The sequence below is a fragment of the Lepidochelys olivacea genome (genome assembly GCF_965140295.1).
Source record: "Lepidochelys olivacea isolate rLepOli2 genome assembly, chromosome: 1".
In the NCBI taxonomy this organism is placed as follows: Eukaryota; Metazoa; Chordata; order Testudines; family Cheloniidae; genus Lepidochelys; species Lepidochelys olivacea.
In genome coordinates, this window is record NC_140411.1 from 29,809,711 (window position 1) to 29,827,326 (window position 17,616).

Here is a 17,616-nt window from a genome sequence, read left to right on the forward strand (position 1 = left end):
ATTGTTTGTTTGTTGTTTTATTTGATTACAAAAGTGCCAACCAAGACTGAGGCCCCACATAAACACATAGGAAGACCCAGTCCTTTACCATGTAAATAGACAAGAGAGAAATGGGAGGAGGGGAAATAGAGGCACAGAGGTGGTATGATTTTCTCATCTCAGAAGAGAGGGTGTGAGATTAGTAAAACCTGAGAAAACAAACCAGTCTGGCACTCTGCAGATGCTTTAATCAGCAGGCATGTCGTTAACCACACCCTGGGATTGCCGGCCTATTTGGTAATGTAACTATATTTTGGGGTGCGGTGGGGTGCGGTGGGGAGTGGGGGGAACATTTTCAGAAGCACCAAAGTAACTTAGGAGCCTACATTCCATTTTCAAAAGTGACTTAGGCACTTGGGTGCCCAGTGAAAATAGGAGTTAGGCTCCTTAGGCGCTTGTGAAAATGTTACCCTGTGCCACCTGTATACATATAAGCCTGACATTTAATCACACTCTGACACCTCATGTCTGGTTTCAGTTCTTTATTTCCCAGGTACTTTTTCCACAGATTTTCTATCCAGGTTTTGAGCTGAAGCCGATTCTCTGCTTTTCTGGGCTCAGGCCAGTGGTATCTGCATTCGCGTTTTCCATGATCTCTCCTGAGTGTGACTAACACTTTCTGTCAGGGTTGGGTAACCAGGCATATCTCTGAAAACAAAACAAACCCATTTACTACATTTTCTGTTGTTCTTTAGACTGTTTTCTCCGCCTACCTCTGGCTCCCCCACTGGACAATATCACAGTAAAGGTGCCAATAGATTTTCCTGCTTCGGTACTGCTCCTGACGTCATCTCCCTGTGTAAGGGAAGCCTTGTAGGTGAAGCTCATCATTAAAGCTGGGATATTCTCAGCTCTTCCACAGATTTCCTGTGTGACATTGAGCAAGCCACTTTAGCCTCTCTATGGCTCAGTTTCCCCCTCTGTAAAATGGGCTAATCCTTCTCTTCTTCATAGGAAGATTGTGAGGTTTAGGTGCTTTAAGATCCTTGTTTGGAGGTTGCTATAACAACATAAAATATTATATAAGTGGGATCTAATCTGTATGCTATTGATGTCTTTGTGAGGGACTTACCAATAGACTTGACCATGTCCATCCATCTCCCCCAGCAGGAAAGCATACATTGTCTTGAGTCTCACCTGATGCTCTCTATGCCCACTGTTCTGAAAATGACCAGTCTGATGCTGCATCTGATTCTGCCTCCTTGCCTGCAGGCAGTCTTGTTTCACCTTCTTCCACTTTTCTCTCTATTTCCACCACCCTCCTAGCCAGGTGGTCACACTTTGTGTCAACATGCCATACTTAGTCTTCACTTTCAGTTCTGTGCATCTCTTGTCATGCTCCCAAACCCTTCCTTTTCCTACCTGTCAGCCATTGCCCCTCTCATCAAAAGCCACTTCTTCAGCTGCTGATGGATTTGACCTGCTCCCTCTCAGCCTTACAGAATGGATGCTATGGGGCTACAGTTATTTGCATTCCTCTCTTGTTGTAAGCCCTTCAGTGCCCCAGCAGTGACAGGGAGATTCCAATGGAAGCATTGTTAGGACAGTCTCCCCCTTTACCCAGTTGACCACACAAGGCAAAAATGGGACTGACCAACGTGCCATATACAGATACCCATTGGACAGATGAAATCACGACAGACAGTGATGAATGGCTTTCATTCCAGTTTGTTTTCCCATTAAATACCATTTTCGCAGATTAGGCCAAAATATTCAAAAGTAGCCATTGATTATGGGTCCCTTAATTCTGGTGTGTCCCACATGAGACCCTTAAAGGGGCCTGATTTCAGAGATGCTGAGCACCCACAACTCTCACTCTCTTGCATTTCTGCCTTTGGTTAATCAGTCCTGGTCTTCAAAGGTCAGGTGAGACCTTTGGGCCTGAGGCTTTTCAGCATTAAGGGCTAGTGACTGTGGTTCACCTTGCATAGGTGCAAAAGGGGAGAGGGAGGCCACCTCTTCCTGTGACCCTACGTCAGAGCCATGCACAACATGGCTGGGGAGCATGATACTCACAGGTAACTAGTAGCTTTTGAGAGATAGCCATCCCGAAAGTGGCAAAGAGAAGTCGGCTCCAGGTAGTGCCAAGACCCTGCTAACTCTCTACACATTAGCCAGCAGGTGGCTGGAGAGGACATGCTACCTACCCCCTCTCAGGGGTGCTGGGGTTGGCATTACAGTGAACTGCCCCAGCCCCTTTGGAGCCGCAGAAAGAATTCCTTCTCCACTCACTCTGTGGCTCTGAGCAGCGATCCGGCCTGGTCAGCTGATGATGGGCAACAAAGAAACCAGAACAGTTATCGAGCTCCCTCCTGCACCGAATTACCCCTGAGCTCTGAGTGTTGGGAGCGATCTCCTGGTGCCGATGTAATTTGTTTGTGTGGCGTGTGTCAGCAGAGCCCTGCACGTGTTCAGTTTCATAATGCGCTCTATGCAGTAAGCTCTCACTCCCTGCAGGGAACGGCTGCGGTTTCATATTTCATTTCCCTTGTACAGTACACCCAGATTCCAGTTGCTTTCTGGCTTCACTGCAGTGCATTACGCAGAGCACAGGTCCTGCATCATATCCAGCAGAGACAGACAGGGCTTCTCTTGGTTCCAGGCAGTGGACCATGAAGATGTCAATTTTATTTTCACTTTGCATCTTTGCTTTCCCTGGCTTTTCCCAGGGCAGGGTTGTTGGAGTGGATGAAGCTGGCTTTGCTGAATGCAATGAGTTCTTTTATGGAGAAACCCCACCAGAAGGATTTACAGAGTCTTTCCATGTGAAAATCTGTCAGCAGTACAACAAAGAGCCACGCTTCGCAACGCTCTACAGCATGGAGGACAAGACCCCTCTTTATTCTGCTTTTAAATACACAAAAGCAGCTCAGAGAGGGGAGGAGAGCTGGATGGTTGAACCGCAGGTAAGTCAATTTCCCCAATAGCTGTCAAGCAAATCTTCTCAAGAGTTAAGGCATGTCTTTATCCTGGGCTGTTGGGGGTGGAATTTTGCAAAGAAGTCAGGGAGCTGTGAAATCCTTCTAGACACTAATGTATTAGAAATAGTATTTATTCTTGGGTTCAACCCTGGACAAATCCATGGTCTCTTGTCCCAAAGTGCTTACAATGAAAACTGAAAGGCATTGCATTCAAAATGGAATAAGAAAAAGAGAAAGAAAAGGAAGGATTTCACACTTTAAACCACCAGATCTGTCTATCTACCTGAGAGAGACAAGGTGGATGAGGTAATATCTTTTATTGGCCCAGCTGCTGTTAGTGGAAGAGACAAGCTTTCAAGCTTCACAGAGGTCTTCTTCAGGTCTGTCAGAGCTCTGTGAAGCTCAGAAGCTTCTCTCTTCCACTAACAGAAGTTGGTCCAATAAAAGATATTCTCTCACCTACCTTGTCTCTCTGGGATCCTGGGACCAACACGACCATAACACTGCAAACTATCCAGCTAGCTACCTGGTAGCTATTACACAACACAGAGGGAGGTGGCTAATACAGTTAAAAGTTTCAGTGGCAAGTTGATGTTTGTTCTATTGCCAACACCGATCCAGTAGCTGATAAGAGCTCATTAACTTCATTGCACTGGAATGAAACCCACATTTGTGATTCACACAATTGACGCTATGGCAGTTCTTTGTGTCCCTCTGTTGTGGATACTGTAGCTGGAAAGAGAGGTGTAGCATAGTGCCCTGCAATATGAAAGTTTTCAGTCAAGGCAGGAGAATTCAGTTAAAAAAATGTTATCTGAGTGTCAGTTGGTCTTGTCTATACTGCCACTTTGCATGTTTAGCTGACTCCTTAGGGTTGTTATGTTATAGCGTTCACCCTTAAATCCTTACCAGTGGCCTAAGAGAGCTGAAGAACTTTACTTTGATATTTGCAGTATTCAAGGTATTTCACTAGTAAGTGTAGGATAATACTGCACATACTGAAGTAACCTGATCTATTCAGCTAAAGCAAAACTGGCGCATATTAAGGGTGACCACGTAGCATTGACGATTATTGTTTGTACTAGAGTAACACCTAGTCTAAAAGGCCCCATCTAAAATCATGGATCCTTTGTGCTAGGCACCGTACAGACATACAATAAGAGACGGTCCCTGCCCCAAAGAGCTTACAATCTAAATATACAAAGGGACTTGCTATTTTCCAGATGAGGAACTGAGGCTCACAGAGACTGAGTGACTTGCCCAAAGTCACACTGAAAGAACTAGAATTGAACCCAGCTCTCCTTATAGATGCTGGAACTAGGGCTTGAAGTGGTTTCCACTCTAAACACGGTTTGCAATTTGGTTAAATGGCTCTCAGCAACCCCACTATAAAAACTGTTCCAGCACCCCTGGCTGACCTGAGTCCCTGTCTTAGCCACAAGCTCCTCCTTCCTCTCTGTCACCGTAGCGGGTGTTCATTGTTGGCTGTTCATCTAGCGTTGTTCCATTTTATGCAAACGCCTGTCAAAGGTGGCCACCTGCCACCTGAAAAAGAGAAAAGCCTTTTAAAAGCCATGTAATTACCAAGCTGAATAATGCATAGGAATCTTTAATAGCGGTAGGCACAAAAGGACCTAGACAAGAGAACATCATCTGCCAAATGTGTCACATAGGCAGCAGAACCCAGCGACAAGGAAGGTGCCCTTCCCAGCTGCCGAGCCCTCCTGCACCAGCCAGGCACAAGCGTACCCAGCCTGACCCTTACTTCCAGATGCCATATCTCCCTGTGTTCTCTTCCAAGCACCCAGGCCTCCTACATACCTCACACTAAGCACCTTGAATTTGTTCCTGCACCCAACTGTCAAGCCCTCTTATTCCCTTCCCCCAGCCACCCACGCCCTCCCCAAACACACATCCACGACTCAGCAGCCAAACCTCCTTGGCACTCAGTGACTGGCCTCACCCCCAGCTGCTAAAACCTCCTTGCTGCAATAGTTAGTTTCCTGTTTCAAAAATCTAGTCACGTTCACAGGGGTCTTCCCCTTGGTCCCCTCTTCTCATCAGTCCCGATTATAGGCCTGTCATTCCTGAGCAAGTGCAGCAATTTGAGAAACCACTGCATCCCTGCACATTCTACACTGAATTACCTTGGCCAGTCACTATTTTATAATAAGTAAAACCTCAGAGTTATGAACACCTCGGGAATGGAGGTTGTTTGTAACTTTGAACAAATGGTTATGGTTGTTTTTTCAAAAGTTTACAACTGAACATTGACTTAATACAGCTTTGAAACTTTACTATGCAGAAGAAAAATGCTGCTTTTAACCATCATAAATTAAACAAACACAGAAACAGTTTCTTTACCTTGTCAAATCTTTTTTTTTAACACTTTCCCTTTATTTTTGTACTAGTTTAGATTTAACACAGTACTGTACTATACAGTATTTGCTTTTAAAATTTTTTTTGTCTCTGCTGCCTGATTGCATATTTCTGGTTCCAAATGAGGTGCGTGGTTGACTGGTCAGTTGGTAACCCTGGTGTTCATAACTCCGAGGTTCTACTGTATACTTAAAAATCAGGGCTTGAAATAAAGTGGTGTTTTACCCACAAAAGCTTATGCCCAAATAAATCGGTTAGTCTTTAAGGTGCCACTGGACTCCTCGTTGTTTTTGTGGATACAGACTAACATGCCTATCCCTCTTAGCTGCTCTGACTTCACACAGTGTAACACCATTGACTGCAATGGAGTTATTCCAACTTTGCATCAGTGTCTGGGAGATCAGAATCTGGCCCCAGTGAGCCCTGCTTGATTTTGATCAATGATGATGTGAGATAAAGGGGGAGCTTTAGATTTTCCTTCCCTGTACTGAGCTGCTGTGAAATGTGCTAGACCAGAGAAATCCAGTTTGCATTCTCTGTCTAACCAGATCCATTTGCTGTATTTAAAAGGCCCATTCCCTTCACTTTTGCTTGTTGTTTTGTTTTGCTTTTAGTTTTCAATCTCCAAGTGTTCCCTAAAACAAAACTGTTGTTCCTATTTAAAAGACTGGACATTTAAACACAAATATGGATCTAGGTCAATATAGACAAAGCAGACTCCCTAATACCAACAACAGCTTAATCAAGGAGCAGAGATTGCCAGACAAAAAGCCTTATCTATGGAAATCCTTGAAAAGCAATGCTTTAACGTAGCTCCAAGGATCTGATCTTTGACATTGGTCGGAGCTGTGCCTGAGAAGGGATTGCAGTGTAGTACAGAAGCAATTCTCATGGTTTTTGCCATTAAAGCACAACAAGATCTTGCTATAAATTCTGCACATAACTAGGCAATGCAAAAGCACCCTATTATTTTTGTTCCCCTTCCTCCCCTTCTTGCTCACTTGTTTCATCCTCCTATTATGTCTTGGGTTTTAGACTATAAGTTTTCTGGGGCAGGGGATGTCATTAACTATATGTTTATACAGTGTCTAGCACAATAGGACCCTGTCCTAGTTGACTCCGCTAGGTGGTACACCCATACATTACATAATGTACTAAATAAAGTGTTAAAGGTTGCAAAGTCAAATACTCAAAAGTTAGGAAAGGCCAGAATTTAAGTTGCCTGTGCAACTTTAATACACATCCACCCTGCTTTGTACGCATGCATCATGATACAGTCTTTAATTAGATCATCACATACCTGGTTTTTCACTTTACAGCTACCATATACACAGGCATCCCATTCAACAATCACTGAAATGCAGCCACTTCCATGGTGGAAGAAAGCAACTGATTACTACTGTGTGGCAACATTACACGGTTGTTTAGGACAGGAAGTGGAGAAACACACCTTCCACAAATTGGCAAATAAACCTGTAATTGGGAAATCAGTTCTAAGAATCAAAACACTGAGGAGCAAGTGAGTGGATTTTTCTACAACTGTCTGGGCAAGTCTACACTTAAAACGTTGCAGCTGCACAGCCATGTAGCACTTTAATGAAGACGCTCTACGCCGATGGGAGAGAGCTTTCCCACCAGTGTACTTCATCCACCTCCCCGAGAGGCTGTAGCTGTGTCGGCAGGTTTGGTGGATTTTTCACACCCCTGAGTGACATAATTTTACCATTATAGGGCTGTAGTGCACTGCAGACCAGACCTCTGTCTCTCCAGAAATAAGCAAACAAAGGTGCAGCAGCGAGCAGAGGTGGTGCTAGCCCATTGGGGGCTTCCACACACACAAAACACATAATAAAAAGCAAATTAGGGGCCCTGTTGAGTTGCTCGGGGCCCTAAGCAATTGCTTTGTCTGCTTCTGCCTAGCACCGGCTCTGTCAATGAGTCATGCAGGTAGAAAGTGAAGACGAATAGTGATGATATTAGAGATTGCTCTGTGCGATGCTGAGTCAGACTGGGGCTCCTAAGGGAATCGGTACAGCACACGGCCCTCTAGCACATCTAGAAAAGTGGTGACACCAGTTATCATCAAAGTCATTTCATGAGGGATATGGACACAGCCATATGCACCCAGACATGACCGCGAAACATGCATGAACACAGTTATGTGCATAGGTGCACACACAGACATAACAAAGTATATCACACAGCAACCTTTTTTCACTCTGGAGTGACTAAGGGTTATCTCAGGATATTTTGCAATAGATCATAATGTAACTTGGAACTTCACTTGTCTCCTCCAGTGTACCATGTTTGCTTCTTCAGGGATGTATGAGGAATATTTGCCAAAAGTAGCACAGAAGTAGTAATCCGATGTGACATAAAGGGAATGTCAATAGCCTCCACTGTTGGTGTGATAAATGAAGGGGGAGGGGGTAGCTCCCTTTTACGGGCACCCAGCCAGCCAGTCGCTATGAAATCCCTCTGAGTAGCTGTTCTCTAATTCCTCTACCTATAAAGGGTTAAAAAGTGTTACCGCAAAAAACCAAAACCAAAACCAAACAACAACAAAAAAACATGTCAAGGCTAATTCCCCACTTTGGCAATTCTGGCACTGGTGGGGGCCTGCAAGGAGTCTAAAAATTAATACTTGCCACTCTAGGCTTGTATTAAACTTCCAAGGTTACAGCTTTTCTCTGACCTTGGATTGGTAGATGGTACCACCACCCAAGTGCAGAACCCCTTTGAGAACCCAGGAAGGCGCACTTGGGAATTCCTTCCTCTGAGGTACCCTCAAACCCTTTCACCCCCTCTCAGACCTGAGAAAGAAAACACAAGAAATCAGCTGTTGCCACCAGCTAATTAAACAACACGTGCACAAACCTCTTAGCACACAAAAATCCAATTCTGTTCTTAAAAAGAGGTACATTTTATTAAAAAAACAAAAGGAAGAAAATACATCTGGGAACTTAGGCTACTGCTTGATTTAAAAAGAGCAACTACAAGGATTAAGCATCAAGAATAGTTTCTTGAGGTCCAGGTTAAAGGTTACAAGCAAAACAAAAGCACCTGGGGTTAGCACAAAAGCATCCACAAGCCATAAAAAATAAAAATAAAAAAATCTAATCACATCTTTCTAGACATTTCCTGATCTACTTATATATCTGGGGTTTTAAATTAGTAGTTTCTAGGTATGATACTGATGATTTTTCATACCTGGCCCAAAGCTTCTTACAGCACATCTGCTCTGTCCCTTCTCTCTGGGAGAACAACCACAGACAAACAAAAGGGGAGTCTTGTTTCAATTTTAAAAAGTTCTAGCCTTCCCATTGGCTCTTTTGGCTAGGTGCCCACTCACTTCCTTTTACCTATGCATAGCAGTGAAACTTTTTAACCCTTTACAGGTAGAGCAATTAGAGAACAACTACTCAGAGGGATTTTATAGCTACTGGTTGGCTGGTGTCCATAAAAGGGAGATCCCCTCACCCTTCATTTATCACGGTTGGTTAGCCATGTGATGCGCAGTGATCCAGCAGTCAGGATTTTTAATGGAATATATTTATAGAGAAGAAGGATGGTCTAGTGGTTTGGGTGCTAGCAGGCACTGGTTCAATTCCCTGATCTGCCACAGCTTCCTGTGTGACCCTGGGAAAGTCCCTATGGGCTTATATACACAGGAACATCCAGGAAAGTTAAACCAAATTAACTGATTTCAGAGTAACAGCCGTGTTAGTCTGTATTCGCAAAAAGAAAAGGAAAAGGTGCCACAAGTATTCCTTTTCTTTTTGCAAATTAACTGAATGTGTGACTTTGAAGTGGATTTGTTAAACTGTATTAAATCCCTTGTGTGGATGCTATTATTCAGCATTAAAGTAGCCTTATTTCACTTTGGATCAGGACGAGATCCCTGGCGTGCAGCCTGGGACAGTGGGACCGCTGTGCCCCCTTAACTCTCCAGCCTGGGCTGTCTCTCACAATGTTTTGCTAATGACAAGCAGCAAACTCCTCCAGGCATTATTATCACTCAGCACAACCTCATGTGGAGCCCCACACCCAGCTAGATTGCATGAATGTTCCCAGAGCCATGCATGAATCACACAGAGAAAGACACCAGTCAAATCCCCCCAGCTCCAAGCCTTGTACCTCAGGAATATACCATCTTGCACTGCTCAAGACAAGCAGTGCAAGTTTATTAATTGGTTCACCACGTCATCAATGGAAAGTGGACATACACCAGCTTTTGTAAACCTGAGCAGATTTCCAAACACTTCAGGCAACCTCACTGGTAAAGATAAACAGTTAAACAAATTTATTGACTACAAAAGATAGATTTGAAGTGATTATAAGTGATAGGCAAAAAGTCAGAGTGGTTACCAAAAGAAAATAAAATGTAAACATGCAGTCTAAACTTTCAACCCTATTAGACTGGTTTCCTACCTGTAAAATCGTAGCTCCTTCACTGGGGTGTTGTGAGGATAAATACATTAAAGATTGTTTGTACCATTGTTGAAGGATATGAGAGAGACAAAGGGGATGAGGTAATATCTTTTTTGTTGAAGCAACGTCTGTTGGTAGAAGAGATAAGCTTTCAAGCTTCACAGAAAGATGGGACCTGAAGAAGATTGAGATTGCATGAAAGATTGTGAGGTGCCAGATACTCTGGTAATGGGGGCCAGGCAAGTGCCAAAGACAGCTATAAGTGTCAGCACACTAAATGAGCGCAGTTTCATTTTGACTGTGTTAACGGCCCACGAGAGTTCTGCAACAATGCTTGTATCCGAGTTTGAAATGGTGCTGGAGACAGCCTTCCTGGAGCTCTGTTAAAGAGAAAGAGAGCACTCGTGGCACCTGGCGGTTGTGTCAAATAAAACTGCTGCATGAAAAGATTAATAATGGTGGGAGGCATCAAGGAAAGAAATGTTGCCAGTTGCCAGTGTTGCCAGCTGCAGCATAAACGGCCTGCTCTGATATTTTTACGCTTGGAACAAAAGACCAAACGTTCAAAGTGAATTGAACCCCAAATCCTGCAGTTGCAGCTGCACATCCACCGCAGACAATTGGCCGCCTACACAGTCAGCTTCTAACAGCTACCTGATTCGTAACTATGATGTTTTGCATTCACAAACTGGTGTGCTTGGAAAATTAAGTTCATGTCACATGTTCTGTATAGAGTATCCCTCACTGTTTAGTAATGACACATGATGGAGTCTATGTGTTGTCTCTTTATCATTCCATTCACATACAAAATTCAGCACAGGAAAGAGGCCTGGGTATACTGGGGACAACTTAGTGAAGACTTCTGCCTATGACCAAGGTTGCAATCAGAAAAGCAAACAAGATGTTAGGTTACATGAAGAACAGGATGAGAATAATATAGAAAATATTATAATGCATCAAAATGATTCATATGGCCTCTTCTGTAACAGTATGCAGTATTGGTGTGCAGTATTGGTCACCCCATCTCCAAAAAGGATATTGCAGAACTACTGGGTGTCAGATAATGGCAACAAGAATGATCAAGGGCCTGGAAAAATGCTCATATGAAGAGAGATTGAAAAGATTAGGGTTGTTTACATTAGAGAGATGAATAATGGGGGACATGATAAAATAATGAATAGCCTATAGAAGGTACAACAGGAACTTCTCTCCTGTCTGTCTCATAACACAAGAACAAGGGGATATTCAATTATGTTGAAAGGTGGCACATTCAAAAATGATAAAAGGAAGAACTTTCACATAACCTGCAATTAGATGGTGGAAGTCATTGCCACAAGATGTCACTGAGGGGCAAGAATTTAGCAAGATTCAAAGAGGGATTGGACATTTATATGGATAACAGGAACACCTTGCTGTAATAGCTAATGCTAATACAAATTTTGGAAAGAATATAAAATTTCATACTTCTGAGTTTAAGCCAATCTCTGACTATTAAGGGTAAGGGTGAGACCCTCGGGGAGGATTGGGGGCAAATTACCCCATATCAGCTTTCCATGGAACTTCTTGCACTTTTTTCTGAAGCATCTGGTGCTGGGCACTTTTGTATACTGGTCTAAATGGACCAGAGATCTGATCCACTATGGCAATTCCTATGTTTTATGTACAAGACTTATAGCTTAAATAAATCAATTAAGAAAGGAAATAGAGACAGATGATGCAACACGTGTATAAGATGCTAAGATCACAAATTTTTGGAACCATCCTGCCCAAGTAAGCCTGTCTAAATCCAAAAGACACCTGGCTACTCAGGCTGCCTAGGGAGTGATTTGGGACAGACTTTGTACCATGCAGTTTAAATTTCCAAAAGAAGGATGTAGGACGTGTCAAGAAAGAATGACTGGCGAACAGATAGAGCTGTTGTGTCCTGGGAAAGAACAGGGCAGACATTGCTTCGAATATGCTCCGTTCTATGCGTTCCTCCTCAGACTGCTTGTTAGTTTGCTTGCATAACTCCATTGTCACTCCAAGTAAGACTCCATGCAAGAATGCCTGGCACAGGAATTACTAGCTAAGATTTCCTAGTACAAGATTTACAATAATGAGTGTACCACATATATAGCACTGATCCCATAGAATAGCTGGGGACATACAGGCTCTGTCTGCTGTCCCCAAGTGATGTGCTCCGTTCTCCATCATCTGAAGTCTTTAAATTAAGATGGGATGCTTTCTAAAATATATACTGTACTCCAGCTCAACCACAAATAATAGGCTTGATGCAGGAATTACTGGCTGAAATGGTATGGCCTGTGTTATGCAGGAGATCAGACTAGACCATCAAAATCCCTTCTGGCCATATATCTATTAATCTGAAGAGCTACAGGAAAAATAGAATAGATGGATGGATTCATATCATCTGTTGACCTGAGCATCACAGTGGGTGAGATACATGTGCATTTCCATACATAGTTTGAATGTAGCTTCATATTATGCAGCAAGGTAAACCGCATCCAGTAATTGTTCTCTTTTGTGTCTCAGATAGATGATCCTGGAAATGACTGGGAGGAAATGGTGCATGAAGCTGATGCTGTTGGCTCAGTGAACAACCTTGGAGCAAACCAAGCCCTGACCACAGACTATGTGGACTCTGGTTATGAGAGAGGGCAGCTAAACCCCAGTTCCCTCAATGAAGATGATTTCCAGCTAGCCACATACACCCTTACTAATGCTGTCCCTATGACTCCATCTCTCAGCGAAAGCTGGCACAAGGATGTCGAGAAAATAGTAGAGCAAGCTTTGGCTCCACATTGTGAAAACGGGGCTCGCCTGTATCTTGTTGCAGGTGCTGTTCCGTCCAGCCTCAGAGTTAAAGACAAGGTGTCCATACCAGAGTTTCTCTGGCTGGCAGCTTGCTGTGATGCTCCGGAGGTATGGTCTGTGGGCTTTCTGAAACGCCCGAGTGGTGAAAACAGTATAGAAGACCTGTCTGTGGAAGAGCTGGAGAAGCAGCTTCCTTCAGGAGCTCACTTGTTTAAGAGAAACTGTGGGGGAGGCAGCCAAAGCCAGGAGAAAATGGAAGCCATATTGCAAACCATAAACCAGATCCAGTCTGAAGAGCCCATACTGCAAACCATGGCTGGGAAACATGGAGAAGGCCAGAGAGCCCAAGAGAAGCGCGGAGAGAGGAGCCTGCTGAGAAGAGTAGCTGGCATCGTTGCAACCCCTTTCACCAAGCTGCTGAGAATCGTCGGCTATGTGTTGGTGGAGGTGGTGAGATACACGTGTTATTTCCTGTGGTATGTTGTCAAGCAGCTCAGCAACACTGCGATGGGCGGACTCTACAGCTTATGGAATGGAGTGATGTCCTATGTCAAAGAAATCAGCACAGTGCTGCTGAACATCCCCAGGGACATGGCCAAAGTCACAGCAAATATCATCATGGGCTTTGTCCGGATCTTCCAGAAAACCCTGAGCCTCATCTACAGGATTCTCAGCGTCCCCGTTGGACTCTTCCTTCATATCATGGCTTTCCCCTTGGACACTCTCTGTGCCGTTCCCATCGTCCTCAAAGACATGGCCGCTGGAGTTGGCGGCACTTGCTCACTCATTGTCGATGCCACAGCTGCCCTGATGTCCGCCTTTTATTACCTAGCTACTCACCTAGGCAAAAAGTTTGTCCCTAAGCTCTCTTCTGATGACTGATAGGGACGGCAAACAGAACTGCACAGAGATGTGGTGAAAGAAAATGGGGGCAATATGTTCCGATACGTGACCAATGCTGACAGTTCTTGTTGGTATTTATTGCAGTGACATTAATAACACCAAACCAATCTGGTGGTCACATGGAGGGCCTATGGCACTTCAAAAGGGGATTCCATTACAAATCGACTTCAACTTATTGTAAAGTGTTCAGGGTTTCAACTGGGGTGACAAGCTGTCTGTGGATTTCAAGGCCAATGTCAAGCTGCTTCTGCTGTGAGACACGCTGAGTGTAGCACAAAATTATTCCTTCACTACTAAAAGAGGAAAATGCAGATACCTGTTCACGGGCCAGGCTACAAAGGCACAGCAAAAGCACGTGTTGGTTGGTGCAGGCAGATAAGGAGCTTATGCTGCCCCTCCCCTCTGCTAGGATTATTGCATGGGAAGAAACCACATAGAGCCTAATTCTGCTTTTAGTTGCACTATTGACTTCAGTGGGGTTTCGTGGGAAGGAACTGAGGGCAGAATTTGGGCTGGTATGTTTTAGCTGATAATTCTCAACTCTTGGCCTTTCAAGGCAGCTGAAATGGATGGAACAGCCCTTAATGAGAGTAAATCACAGCTGCCAGTTGCTTGGTGGGGTGTGGGGGATATTTACCATTTTTCTTAACTATCCATAACTTTTTAAACTGACCATTGGTATCAAACAGTTATCCAAGACCTGGGGTCTTTATTCAGTGTGGTCCCAATCCAAAGCTCAGTGAAGTCCAAAATAGTCTTTCTACTGGCTTTGGATCACACCCTAATGCCCCAAACAACCCCACAACCATTGCCTCTGATTACAGACCAAAGTCTCCCAAATGCATGCTTCTATGCCAACTCATCTGGAGATCTTGGCAAGTTTTGGGACTCAGTTGTGTTCGATTTTTTTTTTTTTTTGGTGATGTGCACTGGGAGCCCCACTCAGCTGGAAGGAACCCTCCAGGCTGAGGCGACAAATACGTGACTCTATCATCCCGGTTGGTCTGAACAAACAGTCAGCGCAAGGCCTTGCATGCAATGACAAAGGGCAGAGGAGGAACCAGGTTCTGCCACTCTAACGCTGAGTAATCTGTCACTCTGCAAGAATACCCGTTGACTTACAGGGAGGCTATCTGCAGGGTGAGGGATGAATTGGCGTGAGCAAGGTGGCAGAATTTGGCCCTAGGAAGGCTGGCTGATACCTGTCAAGTGTTCTGTCTCCTGCCTACCTACATCCAGTGAGAGGGGAAGCAGATCTGAGGAACCAGCCTGTGGTCTTCATGCACCCCAAATTCCCAGTGAAGTCAGGTTGGAAGGTTATGGAAGTCCTTGGGGGTGAGCTAGGAAAGCAGGATGAGGCAGAAGCCCATCGGGCTGGGGAAATGGTGATCTTCAGCATCCTGCAGTAAGTTTGGAGCAGGGGGGTCGGCCACTCTCACAAAGTTAGCTCATCAGTGCTGGTGCAGGCAAAACTGGTAGGGGCAGGAGGCCCCAGGGTGGAGGAGGCCCCAGCCCGTCAGTGATGGGTTGAAAGGCTGGCGTGACTGTAATTGCCCCGTGACACACGGTGTGAAGCACAAGCTGCTTGATGCTAATAGAGCTTGAGGGGACCCGGCCCCTGCCACTTTATCACAACAGCCTTGTGCCCCCTCCTCCTGCTGACAGGACATACCCATCCACTTTCGCCCCTAGCTCCTGGACTTCCTACAAGTGCACCTCACAGTGCTGGACACATCCCCTATTGTCCTCTGTCCCCCTGGAGATCCCTCAGCCCCAAGCAGGCATGCCATTGGAGTCTGGGTGAGTGGTGACTCACTTCATCTGGAATACCACAGCGGGCAGATGAGATCCTAAGCAAAGGGCTTTACAGGGGAGGTCACAGTTTAGCTCAACCGAGCCCCACTCCAAAATGCAGTGGTCCTGCATACTAAGGGGACATGGTGCAGGGGCACGATCTGTCTGCTCCCCAGTAAACAAGGGAGTAACTTCAGCTCAGCTTACACCTCCCCTTGGGAAGGGACTCATGGGAAGGAGTTTTGATTTCTTGTTACTGTATAAGCTTTGTCCCTTGAGAGTGATCCTTGCTGACTGCATCAGCATTCACTTCTGTTGATTCAGTCTGCAAGCACACAAATGCTGTAAGCAGTTGTAGAAGAGACACGCACTGACCCTCCTCTAAGTTCCTTCCCACCGCGCACTGTGCATTTTATATGCATGACTATTCTGCTGTATTTTTATGTAGCTCTTCTATGCTTTTACATTTGTGGGCATAACTATGCAAAGTCTCTGCTGGGGGAATCTGGCTGCTCTGTTACATGCTACTTGGGAGCAGTTCTGGGTTTGAGAAAACTTTCTTACAGTATGTGGCAGCGTTCGCACCTCTTCTATTTAATGACAGGCTGAATTTCGGGGGAGTAGATGGCTCAGGTGCTAACAGTGGAATAAAGAAACTCTGGCTGGTTCAAATCCAGCCCAACTTAATCATGACTGAAAGTTATTACCCTGGGATCTGTGTGGAACAATTATGTGTCCCAGACCAGTTCCTAGCAAACAGCCCAACATACCTTGGCAGCAGAGAGGCCATAGAGAAAATGGACTTGGAGATCAATGCCACCTGTCACTCGTAGAGGTGGTCACTCCAGGTCAGGGTAGAGGCATATGAGTGGAGTCATATGGGGAAGTTTACACGGCTACTCGCCATGCTGCACCTGATCCCTGGAGAAACAGGGTTGTCAATCCAACATGCACAACATGGGTCCCAAATCCCATTGGTCATTTTTTACTATGGTACATGTCCAAGCAGTCTATAGAGAAACTGCCTAAAACACAGAACAAATATTGCAAAACAGCTATGCACAGCTGTCAACTAGCTGTCGTTTGAGATTAGCCTTATCTGGGCACAACTTTTGGTGTGGGAGCTTGACCTTATCTTTGGAGCTATGTGGTATTAACAAAATTAAAGTGACTTTGAAAAAAGAAAGACTCCATATTACATTGCTATGAACCATTATGATTAAGACTGCTGACACAGCTCAAAGGGCCATACCTAACTGGGGGAAATAACAGTGTTGTAGTTTCACTTAGCTGCTGCACCGCTCAGGATCTGATGGTGTTAATAACAAATATTTTGTGCTTCTGTAGCACCTTTCATCTGAAAATCTCAAAGCACTTTGTACGGCTTAGTTCATTAAGCCTTGCGACATACTTGTGAAATAGGTGAAGGATGAAGATGATATAGATGCATATGCCCCTCTTCCCCATAAATTATCTAGAGAGGGAGATCGAGAGAGAGAGGTCATTTTATTCTTCATGAAATGCAGCTACCTCGGGGATGAATCCTGGCAGCTATTTTTTTAGCACCGTAACATTGCACCGTAGTTTAGGACAGGATGAAAAATACAGTAAACAGCTGAAACTGCAGTGGGGAATGTAGGGAGGTAGGAGCCAAATACCTGGGTTGGGTATTGGCCAGAACAATGTAGTTAGTACCTCCAGTCTTGCAAGCAAACAAACCAACCACACACCACGTTATCTTTAGTGACCATAGAGGTCAGGACTTTGCTCTTTGGTTGAGACACAAAACTAAAGTGACACCTAAAAACCATGCGGGGGCACTGACTCCAGTTCTGACACAGAAGGAAGAGTGCCACTTTCTGCCGCACTGATGTTTTCTTGGAAAGCGCCCTATCTATCTGAACCCTGACCCACCTTGCTTAGCTCCTGAGATCTGAGAGCATTCACAGCAGGAGACGGGAGGGAGATTTTTCCCGCCACCTGTGCCATTGTGCCTGATCTGGCTGGAGTTAATGACCCTGTGATGGGGTGGCAGAACCCCATCCAGTGTGGGGTGAGTGCACCCCCTCCTCCCAGCTGCCCTCTACCTCAGGGCGGTGAGGTCTAATGGCTAGAATTGATATAATTTGCCTCCGAGAGGGCATGGCCTAGTGGTCAAAGTCAATTCGGCTGTCCTTGTCCTCTGGGCAAGAAGACCTAATAGCAACGATCAATACAGATGCCCCCTCCCTTAAGGCTGAATGGCCCAATGGCCAGGGTCAATAGAGTTGCTCCCGCTTGCAGGGCTGTAAGGCCTAATGCCCAGAGTGAGTAGAGTTGCCCTTGTCCACAG

General features: G+C 45.0%; 1 protein-coding gene across 1 annotated transcript; it reads left to right on the forward strand.

Moving 5' to 3' along the window:
* Positions 1 to 2,501: 2,501 nt before the first annotated feature.
* ENDOD1 (endonuclease domain containing 1) lies at positions 2,502 to 16,463 on the forward strand. The gene is made up of 2 exons (XM_084616979.1): positions 2,502 to 2,945; positions 12,306 to 16,463. The coding sequence occupies exons 1-2, from the start codon at positions 2,652 to 2,654 to the stop codon at positions 13,467 to 13,469; spliced, it is 1,458 nt and encodes a 485-aa protein (XP_084473105.1). The 5' UTR covers positions 2,502 to 2,651; the 3' UTR covers positions 13,470 to 16,463.
* The last annotated feature ends 1,153 nt before the right edge of the window (positions 16,464 to 17,616 follow it).